This window comes from Protopterus annectens, chromosome 2.part0, assembly GCF_019279795.1.
Source record: "Protopterus annectens isolate FY-2018-M chromosome 2.part0, PAN1.0, whole genome shotgun sequence".
NCBI lineage: Eukaryota > Metazoa > Chordata > Ceratodontiformes > Protopteridae > Protopterus > Protopterus annectens.
The window spans coordinates 1,374,230,245-1,374,245,796 of NC_056728.1; the positions used below are offsets into that span (position 1 = coordinate 1,374,230,245).

At 44.1% G+C, this 15,552-nt stretch overlaps 1 protein-coding gene across 1 annotated transcript in view; it reads right to left on the minus strand.

Moving 5' to 3' along the window:
- The window catches only part of ZGRF1 (zinc finger GRF-type containing 1), a 2,981,513-nt gene that overhangs the window by 690,955 nt on the left and 2,275,006 nt on the right, over positions 1-15,552 (minus strand). Inside the window, 1 exon segment of the mRNA XM_044061551.1 lies at positions 12,998-13,007. Within this exon segment, the coding sequence (XP_043917486.1) occupies positions 12,998-13,007 (10 nt within the window).

Genomic DNA, 15,552 nt, shown 5'->3' on the forward strand with positions numbered 1-15,552 from the left:
TGATTATCTGTAAAAAGAAAACTCCAATTCTTCTTGATAATAGAAACAATTTCACCCGCGTCGACAGTATAGGTAGTAATAAAGCTGTAGGGAAAGAAACTATTAACCTGGACATTTTCTGGTAACATATCCGATTCTGTATTATGATAACTTAATATAGGGAGGTATATCCCATTCTCCCTCTTGGAACGTACCTCACTGCACAATTCTGCAATCAAACCACCTGGCTAACCTCTGTTCAAGAAGAGGTTCTGAATAAAAAGACATTCATCCAAAAAATCACTATCTCTAGACACTATCCTGGCTGCTCTCACCAGCTGGCCCTTAACTATCGATCTCTTCCAGTGAAATGGACGGTTACTATTGAAGTGTAGATAGGAATTGGAGAATGCAGTTTTCCGGTGGATTTTAGCTAAAAAAACAACCTTGAGATGTATCCTTGTGCAGGTCCACGTCCAAGTATGCCATCCTCTCCCCAGAAAAATTCGAAGTTAGTGGCGCAGTATTTTAAAATTTCTGAAGAAGTTGGTGAGGAGTCGCCGACGAAAAGCAAGACTTGTTTGTTGTTTAAAATAAACTGACGTTCTGCAGCGCATTGGTCTCCTTTGGAGTTGGATGTTCAATTATTTATCTGGTGAAAGGTTCCTTTTTCTTCATTTATTTAAGTATATATATATATATATATATATATATATATACACACACACACACATATATACATACACACACACACAGATATAAATATATACAGACATACACATATATACATATAAATATATACATACACACACACATATATCTATATATATACACACACACACACACACACACACACACACACACATATATATATATATATATATATATATATATATATATATATATATATACACAACACACACATCAGTGGCGGCTGATGACTTCAAATCAAAGGGGGACTCCAAGAGACAGCTGAATGGGTGCGACCAACGGGAAGGGGTGTGGCCAACTAGAAAGGGGTGAAGCTATGCTCAAAACCACAAAAACTGGAACTTTAATTAAATATGCTGCCCAGGGTGCCAAACTGTCATTATGAGAGTCCAATTAAGACAAAATGAAGTGTAGAAGAAAAAAAATATATTTCAGTGCATTGGCTACTTGACAGCTTACTTAATATCTAGATGGAAACAAAAAGATTGTGAGGCATGAAAAAAATAAATTACTTTTTAAACACATTACTGGAATGCCAGTCAAAATCAAGTATAAGAAAAACAAGCACCACTCAAGTCAAACCACTTCTCCTTGCATTGCAGTTCTAATTATAATTTATATTCAGCTTTAAAAAAGTACCAAGTAACATGCTGAAAGCAGCAATCTCTGTGATACCCCCACTTGGAAAAATGTTTCTTATCCAAAAAAGACCTGCTACCTGACTAAAATTAGAAGTTATGTACCTACCATAACGTTCCATGTTAGTTGTCTTCTCTCGCCTTCTTTCTTGCTGGATGGGTTCGGAGCCGATCCTCGGCTCCGACTCGGCACTTGCTTTAGCTCGAGAACTCCTTTTACCAGCTCGAGGCAACCCTATATCCCATGATGCAAGGCGGAACTACCTCAGATCTCGTTTGGCAGCTAACTTACCCTGCTAAAGGTTATCCTAAACAAATTAGGAACAAAGTTTCCTAAAAGAAGTCCTCATAACAAAGATCCAGAGGAAACAAACTATTAGGAACTCTTCAAGATCTGTCCAGGCCAGGGGGAAGGAGGGAGGCCTTAAGAAAGAAGGCGAGAGAAGACAACTAACATGGAACGTTATGGTAGGTACATAACTTCTAAATGTTAAGTTGTCAATCTCGCCTTCATTCTTGCTGGATGGGACCGCGTCCCTAGCACCTGAATCCCGGGTGGCTCAACGGAACAGACTCTTGAGAACTGTGGAACCAAAACTGGCCCTATCTCTGGAGGCCAAATCCAACTTGTAATGAGAAACAAAGGTATGAGGCGTGGCCCAAGTAGCTGCTGCACAAATGGTATCAATGGGAAGTCTATCCTGAAAAGCTGCAGAAGTGGATAGACTCCTGGTGGAGTGCGCTTTTGGCTTAGAAGATAGTTGTTTGCCTCTGAGAGAGTACACATAGGAAATGGTGGAAGTCAACCATCTGGATAAGGTCACTTTAGAACTGGAAGACCTAACCTGTTTTCTGCATAAGAGACAAACAATTGGTCCGATTTTCTAATTTGTTTAGTCCTATGCAAGTAGTACCTGAGCTGACGATGGACATCCAAAAAATGCAATTTCTGTTCAGCTCTGTCGGAATAGTTAGGGAAAAAGACTGGTAGATCTATAGATTGGTTAATATTGGTTTGAGATACAACCTTGGGGAGAAAGGAAGGGTTAGTTCTTAACGATACCATGTCCTTATGAAAAACCAAATAAGGTGAACGAATACAGAGAGCTTGAAGTGACAGCCAGTAAAAATATAGTTTTCCACGTCAATAACTTCAAAGAACATGAAGCAGACTGTTCGAAGGGAGGTAGTATCAAGGATGCCAACATTAAGTTTAGATCCCATTGCGGAGGAGGATGCTTTATAGGTGGCTTTAGGAGAAAAACTCCTCTCAAAAAGGCCTTGCATAATCTATGAGACATGATGTTATTGTCATGCAAGCCAACATGATACTTGGAAATAGCAGCCAGTTGTACTTTGACTGGAGATGACGAGGATCCCGAATGAAAAACCTCCGCTAGGAAATCTAAAACAGAATGTACGGGAGCAGTAAAAGGATCAATATTTCTGGAGTTTGCCCAAATCGAAAACCGTCGCCACTTGCTAGCATAAATAGTCCTAGTGGACGACTTCAAAGAAGTCACTATAATGTCTCTGACTGAGTCAGAAATCATTGGTAGCCTGGCTAGGGAAGGAAGTGGAGCAACCAAGCAGTGAGGTTGAGAGAATGAATGGCCCGGTGCTGCTGACCCGACTGGTGGATCAAAAGATCCGGAACTGGGTCCAGATGCCAGGGCTGCACCAGAAGGTGACGATGCAGAGACGGAAACCAAATTTGTCAAGGCCAAAAAGGAGCAATGAGGATCAATTTGGCTCTCAAAAAGTACAGTTTTGTACCTACCATAAATGTAGATGTTCGAGGATCCACATTGCTGCAGTCCTAACCATTGGGTAGACCGCTGTCCCAGTCGGCCCGAATACCAAAGTATATGGCTGACGTCGGTCAAGGCGCATTAGTCTGACGTCAGGACGTCAGGGTACTAATGCGCATGACCGACGTCATATCCTCAGTCTTTTCTTGCCCCAGATGTCAGAAGACCCTAAAAAGACAAGGCCAAAACCAAAAACACCAAACACTCCTGCACCAAAAATATGTACAATATATACAAAATTACAAGAGTATAACCTCACCCACACAACCACCCCTAAACACAGAGGGAAGGAGGGAGGTATTGGACTGCAGCAATGTGGATCCTCGAACATCTACATTTATGGTAGGTACAAAACTGTACTATGTTCTTCATTCCACATTGCTGCAGTCCTAACCATTGGGTAGAATCCCAAAGCAGAGGTAAGGGAGGCTGGCAAATCATAAGGAAGCAGGAGCTGTCAACATGCCTTGCAAAATAGCTGTGGCAAAACCAGCCCTAGATTTAGAGTAGAGAGGAAGGTGGTAATGTTTAGAGAAAGTATGCACTGAACTCCAAGTAGCTGCCTCCAAAATATCCTTAGTTGCCACCCCCCTTAGAAATGCTGTTGAAGTGGCAGTAGCCCTAGTGGAATGAGGCCTAATCCCAGCTGGAATCCCCTTGCCATGATGGGAATAACAAAATGCAATGCAAAACCCAATCCACTTAGAAATAGTTTGTTTTGACACAGGCTTGCCCAGAGAACTCAAAGCAAAAGAAACAAACAACTGCTGAGACTGCCTAAAATCCTTAGTCCTGCTTAAATAATAACACAACTGCCTGTGTACATCTAAAGTGTGCAAAATCTTTTCCCCCTTATTTTGGGGATCTGCATAGAAAGTAGGCAAATGAATAGTTTGGTTTAAAGCCACACTAGAAACCACCTTAGGCATAAAAGAAGGATTAGTACGTAATGATACCCTATCCTTATGGAAAATCAAAAAAGGTTCTACCGCCATAAGGGCCTGCAATTCAGAAACCCTTCTTGCAGAAGAAATGGCCAACAAAAAAGCAGTCTTCCATGACAAGTATTTCAATTCAGCAGTAGCCGCAGGCTCAAAAGGTTGTAGAGTAAGTTTCTCCAACACAAAATTGAGATCCCAAGCAGGAGTAGGAGCTCACGGGGGTCTTATATTCTTTGCCCTCTAAGAAATTGCTTGAACAAAGGATGCGAAAACAATGGTGGGTCACAATCATAGTGAGCTGAAATTGCTGCAGCATGAATCTTAATGGAAGAGAAAGACAAACCTTTGTCCAATAACTCAGTAAGATATTGAAAAGCCACACTCAAATTAGGCTCAGAAATCTCCAAATTCTTTGCTGCACTCCAAAATAAAAATCTCTTCCATTTTTCTGCATACACTTTCCTTGTACTAGGTCTTCTGGCTTCCATAATCACATTTAAAACTTGTTGAGGAAGTTGAGACCTGCTGTGTTTCAAAACAGAATATGCCAGGCTGTTAGATGAAGAGAGTGAAGCTTGACATTGAGCAGGTGGCCGTCCCTCTGAGACAACAGGTGTGGAATCAAAGGTAAAGGCCATGGAGGCTTCCTTACCAGACTCCTCAGTAATGGGTACCAGTGTTGCCGTGGCCAATCTGGAGCTATTAAAATCATCCTTGGCTTGTCTTGTCTGACCTTTAGGAGCACCTTTGGGAGAAGAGGCAGAGGTGGAAAGGCATACACATGAAGATTTTTCCAACTGAAAGAAAGAACATCCACTTTCCAAGCTGTGTGATGAAACCTCTTTGTGCAAAACTTTGGCAGCTGGTGGTTTAGTGGAGAAGCGAACAGATCTATGTCTGGAGTTCCCCATGACACTGTCAATTTCAGAAATACATGAAGATCCAGTTTCCACTCGTGGGGATCCATGATTTGTCTGCTTAACACATCTGCTAAGGAGTTCTGTGCTCCGGCAGAAACCTTGCCTGAAGAGTTAGTTGCAAGCTGAGCGCAGTCTCCCATAAAATCATTGCTTGCCTGCACAACGGGTAAGAAAGTGTTCCCCTTGTTTGTTGATGTACCACATGACAGTTGTGTTGTCTGTTAGAATCAACACCTGCCCTGGCAGAAGTAACTCCTTGAAAGCCATTAATGCAAACTGGACTGCTAACATCTCCTTCATGTTGATATGTAGATGCTGTAGTCTGGCAGGCCACTTGTCTTGTATCCACTTTCCATTTAGATGAGCTCCCCAAGCAATGTCTGAGGCATCTGTCGTTAGAATCTGACTCGCCTCTGGCCGGGTCACAGAGAGTCCCTTGTTTAGGTGACATTCCTGAGCCCACCACAAAAATTCCTGTTGAATGCAAGGTATTATTTGAATGACAGTGTCCAAATCCTGGCAGTGCTGTGTCCATACATTTTTGAGATACCATTGCAGCTTCCTCATATGCAGTTTGGCATTGGGAAGCACCAGAATACAAGATGCCATGAACCCTAAGGCTTGAAGGACTGTCCTTGCAGTCAGCCCGGACTGAAGAGATAGTTGATGGAAGTAAATGGAAAGATTCTTTTGTTTGTCCGGGGTTAAAAAGGCCATCTGGGCTGCTGTATTCAGTCTCACACCCAGAAAGCACATGTCTTGAGAGGGTACTAGACTGGACTTTATTTCGTTCACAGAATACCCTAGGCATCTTAGCACTGCTATCACATAATCCAAATGCTGTAAAAGGTCTTCCTTTTCTTGAGCCAGAATCAGGCAGTCGTCCAAGTAAGGATAGATTTGAATTCCTTTTAGCCTGAAGTAAGCTATCACTGGAGCCAGAACCTTTGTGAATACTCTGGGCGCAGTAGATAAGCCAAAGGGCAATGCAGAGAACTGATAATGGGAATTTCCAGTTCGAAAACGCAAATACTTCCTGCAACTTAGTCTGATAGGCACATGAAGGTAAGCTTCCTTGAGATCTAAAGTTACCATCCAGTGATCTTTGCCCAGCAGAGGTAAAAGCTGTTGTAACGTCAACATTTTGAACTTGGGAATGTCCAGATAAGTGTTGAGGATAGATAAATCCAAAATTGGTCTCCACGTGTTCCCCTTCTTTGGTACTAGGAACAGGCGAGAATAAAATCCTAGGCCCCTTTCTGGCACAGGAACTGGCTGAATAGCCCCTATTTGGAGTAACAGAGAAATTTGCTTGTGAGCCTCTTTTCTTTGTAGAGGAGGAATGTCTGGCATGCCTTTGAAAGGAGGCAAGGTATGGAAATAAAACCTGTAACCGTGGTGAATGATATCCAAAACCCATCTGTCTTGGGTAATTAAATCCCAATTTTCTTTGAAAAGAGCCAGCCTTCCTCCCAAAGGTGCTGCCAGGCGAGAATGCACTGGCAGCTGAAAAGGTAGGTCATTGGGTCTGTTTCTGACGAAGGACTGACCCCTGCCCTCACCAGAAGTCTGAGCAGGTGAACTCCCTGTCCTAGGCCTAAAAGAACCTTGAGCTCTGCCCCTACCACGTCTAGACCTAACCCTAGACTGGGAATCATAAGCAGGATATGTCCATCCCTTAGTAGGCCAATTTCTACTAAACTTCGGAGGCTGCACCTGCAAAAAATCTTTAACAGTTTGCATAGACTTAGCCTTGTCCTCCATTTTCTTTAAAACTGCTTCCACAGGCGAACCAAACAACACATCAGACTGTAAAGGAGCATCCAAAATCCTTGTCTTAACATGCTCAGCTAAATTCTGATCCCTCAACCAGGCGTGCCTGCGAAGAACAGAACCAGTGGCAGCCACCCTCGAGGAGGCCTGCACAGCATCAAAACCACATTGCAAGGAATGCTTACCCACCTGTTCAGACACATGAACTAAATCCTGCAACTCTTTACACTCAATACCTTCCGCCAGAGCATCCACCTTAGACTGTAATTGTGAAAGGAGATAATTTTGATATTTTAACATGTGAAACTGGCAATTCAACGCCCTCATGGCTAAAGTGGAAGAAGTATACACTTTCTTTCCCCATCTATCCAAAGCCCTTGCCTCTTTATCAGGAGGAACAGGATTTTTAACAACAGAAGCCTTAACACCTTTAGGCCCCTGAGAGACAGTTTCCGGGTCTGCCCTAGGACTCTTAAAAGATACTTATGAGCTTCAGGCACCCTATAGTACCTATCCGGTTTAACTGGGGCAGGAGGCAAAGAATCAGGGTTCAGGGAAGCCTCTGCAAAAACATCTTCCACCACATTCAGAACAGGAGGTATAGCTAAAGGCCTATGCTGGGGTAAAACAAGAATTCCCTAAGCCTCTTCCTGGAATCAGAGAAATCTTGACCTTCCCATTTAAAATGCTCCCTCATGGAATGCAGAGTCTCTGAAAATGAAAAATCCTCAGGAGGAGAAGCTGAAGGAGTAGAATCATCCACATCAGAATCAGAATAAGGAGGATACTCCTGCAAGTCTTCAGCGAAGACTCAGAAGCCTCCGAACACTGCTCAAAACTCTCAAACTCAGGTTCCACCCTAGGCCTCTTATCAGGAGGGGGCATAGAACCTCTAATCATAGTAATCAAATCCTCTGCCATTTTAAGCATATGTTTCTTAGGCAAAGATCCTGAAGAGCTAGGAGAAACCCCCACTGAAGTTAAACCTGGCCTGCCCCTCAAAGAAGCCTTGGAAACAGAAGGGGAGGCTCTAACCACCTTAGGAAGAGAGGGAAGAACAGCCACCTGAGAAGCCCCTTCAGCCTGGCCTACCTCCTGAGAGGACACATTCTGTAACAGTAAAGTCTCTCCTGAGACTCCAAAGAAACTCCTGGCAAAACCTCCGGCTCCACTGAGTTTCTAAAGAACCGACGCTCGGGACTGTCGGTTCTTCCACTCTAGGCTTTGCTGCTTTGTCCTTGCGCTTTTTTTGAAGCGGCGCGGAGCATCCGACGGCATTTTATAATTACAACGCTTCCCAAAACTAACCTGGCACAGTCTAACCTTCTCTTAATAGTGCGTTTGTTAAATCTAGCACAAGAGCGCATCCAACAACGCCGTGCTCAGGCCCTAAACAAGGTATACACAAGGTATGGTAATCCCTATGAGGTATCTGTTTCCCACAAGAAATACAGTTATTCACTTTTTCTGACATCCGTTAAATACTGAGGCAAGAAAAACAAAATATTCCCCAACGGGGTACTTAGCCAACTTTGATTCGGTCTGAAACTCTGACTTCAGAAAATTTCAGAACGCCAACCTGCACTCGCAAAACTGCTTCTGCATCGGACCATGCGGCAAAAAAGACTGAGGATATGACGTCGGTCATGCGCATTAGTACCCTGACGTCCTGACGTCAGACTAATGCGCCTTGACCGACGTCAGCCATATACTTTGGTATTCGGGCCGACTGGGACAGCGGACTACCCAATGGTTAGGACTGCAGCAATGTGGAATGAAGAACATCGGTGGCTTTCTGAATGACTTGTGGAATCAATGGAAAGGGAGGAAAAGCATAAAGAAGTCCCCGAGGCCAATCCTGGGTAAGAGAGTCTCTCAGGGGTTGGCCTGGAAGGAGAAATAGAGTGAAATAGTCTGGGCACTTGTTGTTTTGAGGGGTAGCGAAAAGATCGCAACAAGGAGTGCCCCACTTCAGAAAAATCTGATCCACTACAGATTGATTGAGAGACCACTAGTGAGGCATCAGAATAGATCTGCTTAGCCTGTCCGCCAATAGGTTGGACCTGCCGGGGATGTGCGTTGCTATCAGAAACCGCTGAGAAGAGATCGCCCATTGCCAAAGTCTGAGAGCTTCGACATAAGGGATAGGACCTGGTTCCGCCCTGTTTGTTGATGTACCAGACCACAGACATGTTGTCCGTCTGTACTGCAATAGTCCCCGTGGGAAAAAAGTCGTCGAGGGCTTGCAACGTTAAAAGCACTGCTCTCATCTCCAGGACATTTATGTGCAGATGGTATTCTATGGGTTGCCACGTCCCGTGGACCATCCTGCCCTGATAATGCCCCCCCCACCCGATCAGAGAGGCATCCGTGGTGACTGTGGCAACTGGAGGAGGGGGAACAAAGGGTCGGCCCTGATGAAGAAGAGGGGAAGATATCCACCAGCCCAGATGAGCCCTGCAAGACTGTGTCACTAAGATCTCGTGTCTCATCGGAAGATTGTGATACGACCACTGCGTGAAAAGCATCCACTGCAGGAGACGCATGTGAAAGGGAGCCAGTGGTAGAAGAACAATGGCGCAGCCATTAGACCTAGAACTTTCAGGACAAACCTGGCTTTGATCTTTTGCTTTGTAACAGAAGCCGAACAAATTTTTGGATGTCCAGAATTCTTTGATCTGTTAGTCTGGCTAACATTTTGACGGTATTTAACTCTGCCTATAAAGGTGATAGATTGGCAAGGCAGCAGAGAAGATTTTACAAATTTACTGAGATTCCCAGATTCTTGCAAAGCTGAAGGGTGTAGTCTCTGGACTGAAGAAGCTGACACTTGGTGGTGGCGGAGAGGAGCCAGTCATCCAAATAAGGAAACACCTGGAATCCTAGACGTCTCAGGTGAGCTGTGACCACTGCCATGCATTTGGTAAACACTCTGGGGGCTGAAGTGAGGCCAAAGGGCAGGGCTCTGAATTGGTAATGACTGGTCCCTAGCCGAAGCGGAGAAACCTCCTGGAGCCTGTGAATCTTTATGTGATAGCACGCATCCTGAAGGTCTATCGAGCACATCCAGTTGTCCTTGCCCAGAAAGGGCAGAATGGACTGAAGCGTGACCATCCGAATCTTGCCTTTTGACAAATCTGTTCAGATTGCTGAGGTCTAATATTGGTCTCCACTCTCCCGTCCTTTTGGGGACCAAAAGAATCTTGAGTAGACGCGGATCCTACTTGGTCTGCCGGCACTGTCTGGATGGCTCTTTTCTAGGAGTTTTGAAACCTCCTGTTTTGCCAAATCCCTTTGACCGGGTGAGATGTCTGGAAGGGATTGTAGAGTGCACGGGAAACCTTCGAAGGGGATCTTGTAACCCTCGGATATAAACGACTGTACCCACTTCTCTTGGGATAGGGATTGCCAGGCTACTGGGTACAGTGAAATCCTTCCCCGGACTGCCTCCAAGGGTGGACAGTCGGGCAACACCTCAGGGATGCTGAAAGGGCTTCTCAGGAAGAGACTCCCTGTTGCCCTGGTTCTGAGGACCCCTGCCTCTAGGGCGGCTATTATTGTTACCCCTCTGCCTCTGGGGGTAAACTGACCACGTGTGTCCGGTGTAGCTCCTTGGGCTTTACGGAACCACATCTTCCCCCCTTTCTGACCCTTGGGATATGGTCTAGAAGGAGTGGAAAATTGGACTCCAACGGCAGAAAGAGTCTTACCGTCCTGCTCACACCTGGTCAAGGTATCCTTCACTTGAGGTCCGAACAAGGCAAAACCATCAAAGGGGGTATTAGTGAAGGACGCCTTAAAGGGGTCCGCAAAATTACACAGCCGCATCCAGGCTTGGCGTCTAAGAGCAACTCCTGTGCCTGCGGCCCTGCTCGCTCCATCGGCCGCATAAGATATGAGCCGCATGGAGGAGTTAGATATGGAATTCAGGATAGCAAGCTGTGAGGCAATCTTTTCCTGAGCCCCAGCAGCAGAAGGATCCTGGACTACTTCACCCAGTTCCTTGAGAATATCTCGTTGAAGCCTGGTGAAGTGACAAAGGTAATTCAGCGAGCATAGCAAAGGTCGCTGAAGAAAACATCCGCTTTCCATACCTGTCCATGGTCCTAGAGTCCTTGTTAGGAGGATGGACAGGTACTGAAGGATCCGCCAGTTCCTTCTTAGTGGCCGCTGCCACCACCATAGCATCCACAGAGACACCTTTGGAAAGGAACTGTTTATCCGGGGCCGTAATGAACTTGGATGGTCTTCTGGGGACAGGTTCCACAGAATCTGGAGCCACGCCTTCCGAGCCACTACCTGCATGAGTGGGTCGAAGGCGGAGACACCCAGGAGGTGGAGGGTCGGGATCCAAAGCCTCCAGGTATACCGACTCATCCTCGGAGGGGTCAATGGAGGCCAATTCCCCTCTGTTTGAGGAGCTCAAGGATGTCTGAAAAGGAGACATCCTCAGAGGGGACCGTGGGGAACCCTCCGACTCATCTAAGTCGGTATCAGATGTAGTAGACTCAGGGGAGTCTGTGTGTTTCCTCTTACACGTCCTCTTCCGAGGGGGTTCCCCTGCAGGGTCAGGAGAAACCTCGGAAGAGGAGGAAATTCCCAGTGGGGAAACCTGGGGCGATGGATCCCTGGGCCTGAGAGCAAGAGGCTGCGGCATCTGCAAGCACTGATGAGGGAGGAGCTAGAGGGATGGACCGTTGACCAGGCTCAGAGGCCAGGACACTCCTCATCACCTCAAAGGCTTTTCTCCCCGGGAGACCAGAACATACCCGCTCCGAAAAGACAGGAATGGTCGGCTCCAAGGAGAGAGAAGGCTCCGAGGCCGATGTCGGCGCCGAGCTTACCAAAGCCGAAGCCCCGAGAGGGAGAGCGAGGTCGGACAAGGGTCCGATGCCACTAGCCCCCTCGGAGCCGACAGTGGAAACCCGGACGACCGGATCCCTCCAAGGAAGGTCTCAAGGAGGAGATCGGAGCCGAAGGCGTCGGAGCCGAAGGATGTATCGGCTCCGGCATCGAAACAGTCGCTGTCCCAAGAAGCTCCGGCTCCGAACTCTGGTGTGGAGTCGGAGGAGGAAGTTCAAGAATTGGGGCTATAGCCGAAGTCTGTTGAGACGGGCTATGGAGCATTTGGGCCAGTGCCTGAGACTTCAACAGCCTGCTTACCACCCTCTCCAAGTCGTGGCCAGATAGCCTGGAAGATCTCGAAGATCGGCTCCGATGGCTCCGCTCCGACAAAAGAGGAGATCCCGGAGCCGAGTGGATACTCATAATAGAGGGGACCGAGATCTCTGGTCGGTCGGCCCATCGAGCTGAAGTCCCTTAGAACTCCAGATGGAGCCGAGGACTTCTCGGCTCCGATGCTGGATAAAGTGTCGGCTCCAGCCGGAGCCGACAAGGCCACAGTAGTCAGGGTATCGGAGCCAGCCGGCACCGAACCCACTACTCGAGTAGAAGAAGTATCGACTCCAGCCGGAGCCGATATCGGCTCGACGGGCGGAGCCACCGGAGGAGGCTTGGACACTGTAGCCTGAGCCTTCGGTGGCTTAAGAGGTTTTCCTGACCCTGATTTAGGAGGAGAGCCTTCAGGTTTAAGTAAACCTCGGAGGATGAGCTTGTTCCTCCTTTCCTGCAGGACTCTCTGGCTAAAAGCATGACACAACGAACAGGAGTCCTGCAGGTGCAAAGGCCCCAGGCAATAAACACAAGAAGTGTGACCGTCTGTCAGAGACATTTTCTGACAGCACTGGTCACACTTCTTGAAGCCTGAGACCTTGCCTTCTTTTGACATCCTAGGAGGATAGAACACAAACAGTCCCAACAAACACACAAATTAATCCCTTACACAAACACACAGGAAGGGATAACAAAAGGGAACTAGGCCTGACTAAACTACTTTAGATTAAAACTTATAAAAGTTTATAAAAAGGTTGAAAAATAGGGAATAGGGTGGGCTGTAACTAATTACAGACTACACTAACACTAACAGGGAAAAATAAACCCCTAACTACACTTTTTCTTATTTGACTAAGAAAAAACTTACCTCAGCTGGCAAAGGAGACCTCTTTCGCTAAGCGGCAAACGAGATCTGAGGTAGTTCCGCCTTGCATCATGGGATATAGGGTTGCCTCGAGCTGGTAAAAGGAGTTCTCGAGCTAAAGCAAGTGCCGAGTCGGAGCCGAGGATCGGCTCCGAACCCATCCAGCAAGAATGAAGGCGAGATTGACAACTTAACATCTATCTACTTATTTCATGGAGAAAACATGATCAAAGTAAAAAATGAACAAGAAACAAGCTCAAGATAGATTGCTTAAAGGATTACTGCACAGTTTATGGACCACACATGATAAATTGGCATTCTGTTTAGTTTACTGGTAAATCCTGCAAAGATGACTGCAAGTCTCCAACAAATGAAATGAGCTTCTGAAAATACTGTAATCCTGTCCTTTATTACAAATACTGTCATATACATTTCAATACATAAGGCTTATACGTTATCTAGTTATGTAAATATTCTCTGCATGGGAACAAAAAGGCTTTCAATCTTGGTAATTCTTTAACAGTAAGCTTATTACAGCTTACTTTGATCTTACAATCTCAGACAAGCTTGCTTGATGGTCATTAAAGCATTGCTACTTAAACACAGAGCAACAGACACTGAAACAGCTTGAATTTTCTGAATAATAAGCATAAATCAACAGTATAAAAATATGACAAAAAACAACATTCTGCAAAATCAAGGACAGATGAAAAGCCACCATCAAACTTGTGTCTAATTTGGATGGGGGGATACTCTACACACTTACACTGCATAACTGCTTCTTGCCTTGCTTGGACACATCCAGAGTCACTACATGGGGGAGTGGGGTGCAACAAGTACGTCACAATTTGAAATGTCTCTGGCTGACTGTGATGGCCCTGACACATTTTCATAGTTCTCAACCTCAGAGCAAGAAATCTGGACAAAGCCATACAAAGAAGTGGGAAAAAGGCCCAAAAATAAGGACACATTTTAAATATTGCTCTTATAAACTCTTATAAAAATGTATCCCACGATTGGTAGGTTTTGAATTTTTTGAAGATAGTATACATAAACATCTGGAAGCATCTTTAGATCAGAAACAATTGATTTTGGAACTAATGGAAGTCGTTTTAGACAATAACTATATAGGCTTCCAAGGGGAATATTTCCAACAGGTGAGTGGAGTAGCTATGGGGGCCGCTTGTGCCCCCATCTACGCCAACCTTGTGATGTTGGAATGGGAAGAGAGACATATATTCAACAGTATATATTCTAAATTTATTAAGTGCTATTATAGGTTTTTGGACGATATTTTTTGTTTTATGGGAAGGTACAAAGGAACATTTGAAGGAATTTATGATCTATATAAACAACACAACTAATTTTTTATCATTCACACATACTGTTGGTGAAAATAGTATTAATTTTCTTGACCTTACAGTTAGTAAAGTAGTACAAGGTTTTAAGTCTAGGATCTTTCGTAAGGAGACATGGTGTAATGGTTATTTACACTTTGATAGTCATCACCCCTTTCACCAAAAAAGGAGCCTTATTAAAGGGCAGGCTGTAAGGGTAGCACGGATGACTTCTGACTTCGAAGATCTATTAGAAGAATTTGTTTTCTTAGGAGAAAAATTTATTGAGAGGGAGTACCCGAAAGCTTTGTTCGGTGGTATTTTAGAGGAAGTATATAATGGCTGGGGGACCAAATTCAAGTCATTACTGGGTAAACCTTTTAAGAAAACAGAGGAATCTGACAAGGAAAAAATAAACTATCAAGGGACTTGTATAACTGAATTTAATGTTTTTTCTGAAGAATTTACTAAAATTTTGGAAACCAATTGGTCAATACTCAAGACCAATAAGGAAGTACACGAAGCAGTAGGCAATAGACCCCATTTTACTTACAAGATAGGGACTAACTTTAAAAGAATGTTTGAAAGGGACAGTAATTATGGAAATACTAAAAAGGCTACAAATTCTTGTGGTAGATGTGGACAATGTACCCATATTTACAAAAATGAATCTATAAAATTAAATAATGGTTTAGGTAGTATAGTTCATTTTTGCAAGGGTAATTGTCACACAAAGATGTTAGTTTATTTAGCTATTTGCACACAATGTTTGTCCTTTTATGTAGGGAAAACTGAAAGGGCACTAAAGGATAGGATTTATGAACACATGAATGATATTAGAGTTAAAAAAGATACTAGTGCCCTTTATAAACATTCTTCTGTTTGTAGTTCATTTAAAGGTTTTGAATTTGGTATTATTGACCTGGTGAAAAATGACTATGGGGGGGTGATTTGAAGAATCTTTTATTATATAGGGAAGTGAGTTGGCAGTTGAGGCTTAAGGCTAATATTTTCCCTGGCTTGAATGAATACATTAGTATCAAAGCCATTTTGGTTGACAGAGCAGGGAAAGTATAAATTAATTTTAATAATTTTATCAATTCTATTGTTATTTTTATTTTTTGGTTATAACTATTTAAAGCAATATAAATATATAAATACATATATAATTAGTTGTTTGCCATAAGCAATTTTATAAAGTCTACAATTTTATTGTCTATGTATAAAATATTGTTAAAGTTTATACAGTAGTTTTTCAATTATATTAATATTGTTACTGCATCTTTTATTGTGAAAGATTAATTCACTAATCTGGTTTAGATGTCTTTTTAAATATTTTTTTAATTTAATTGTTTGATTAAGACAATTAAGGGTCCTATAAATATAGGAGTGGTGCCATTACTCA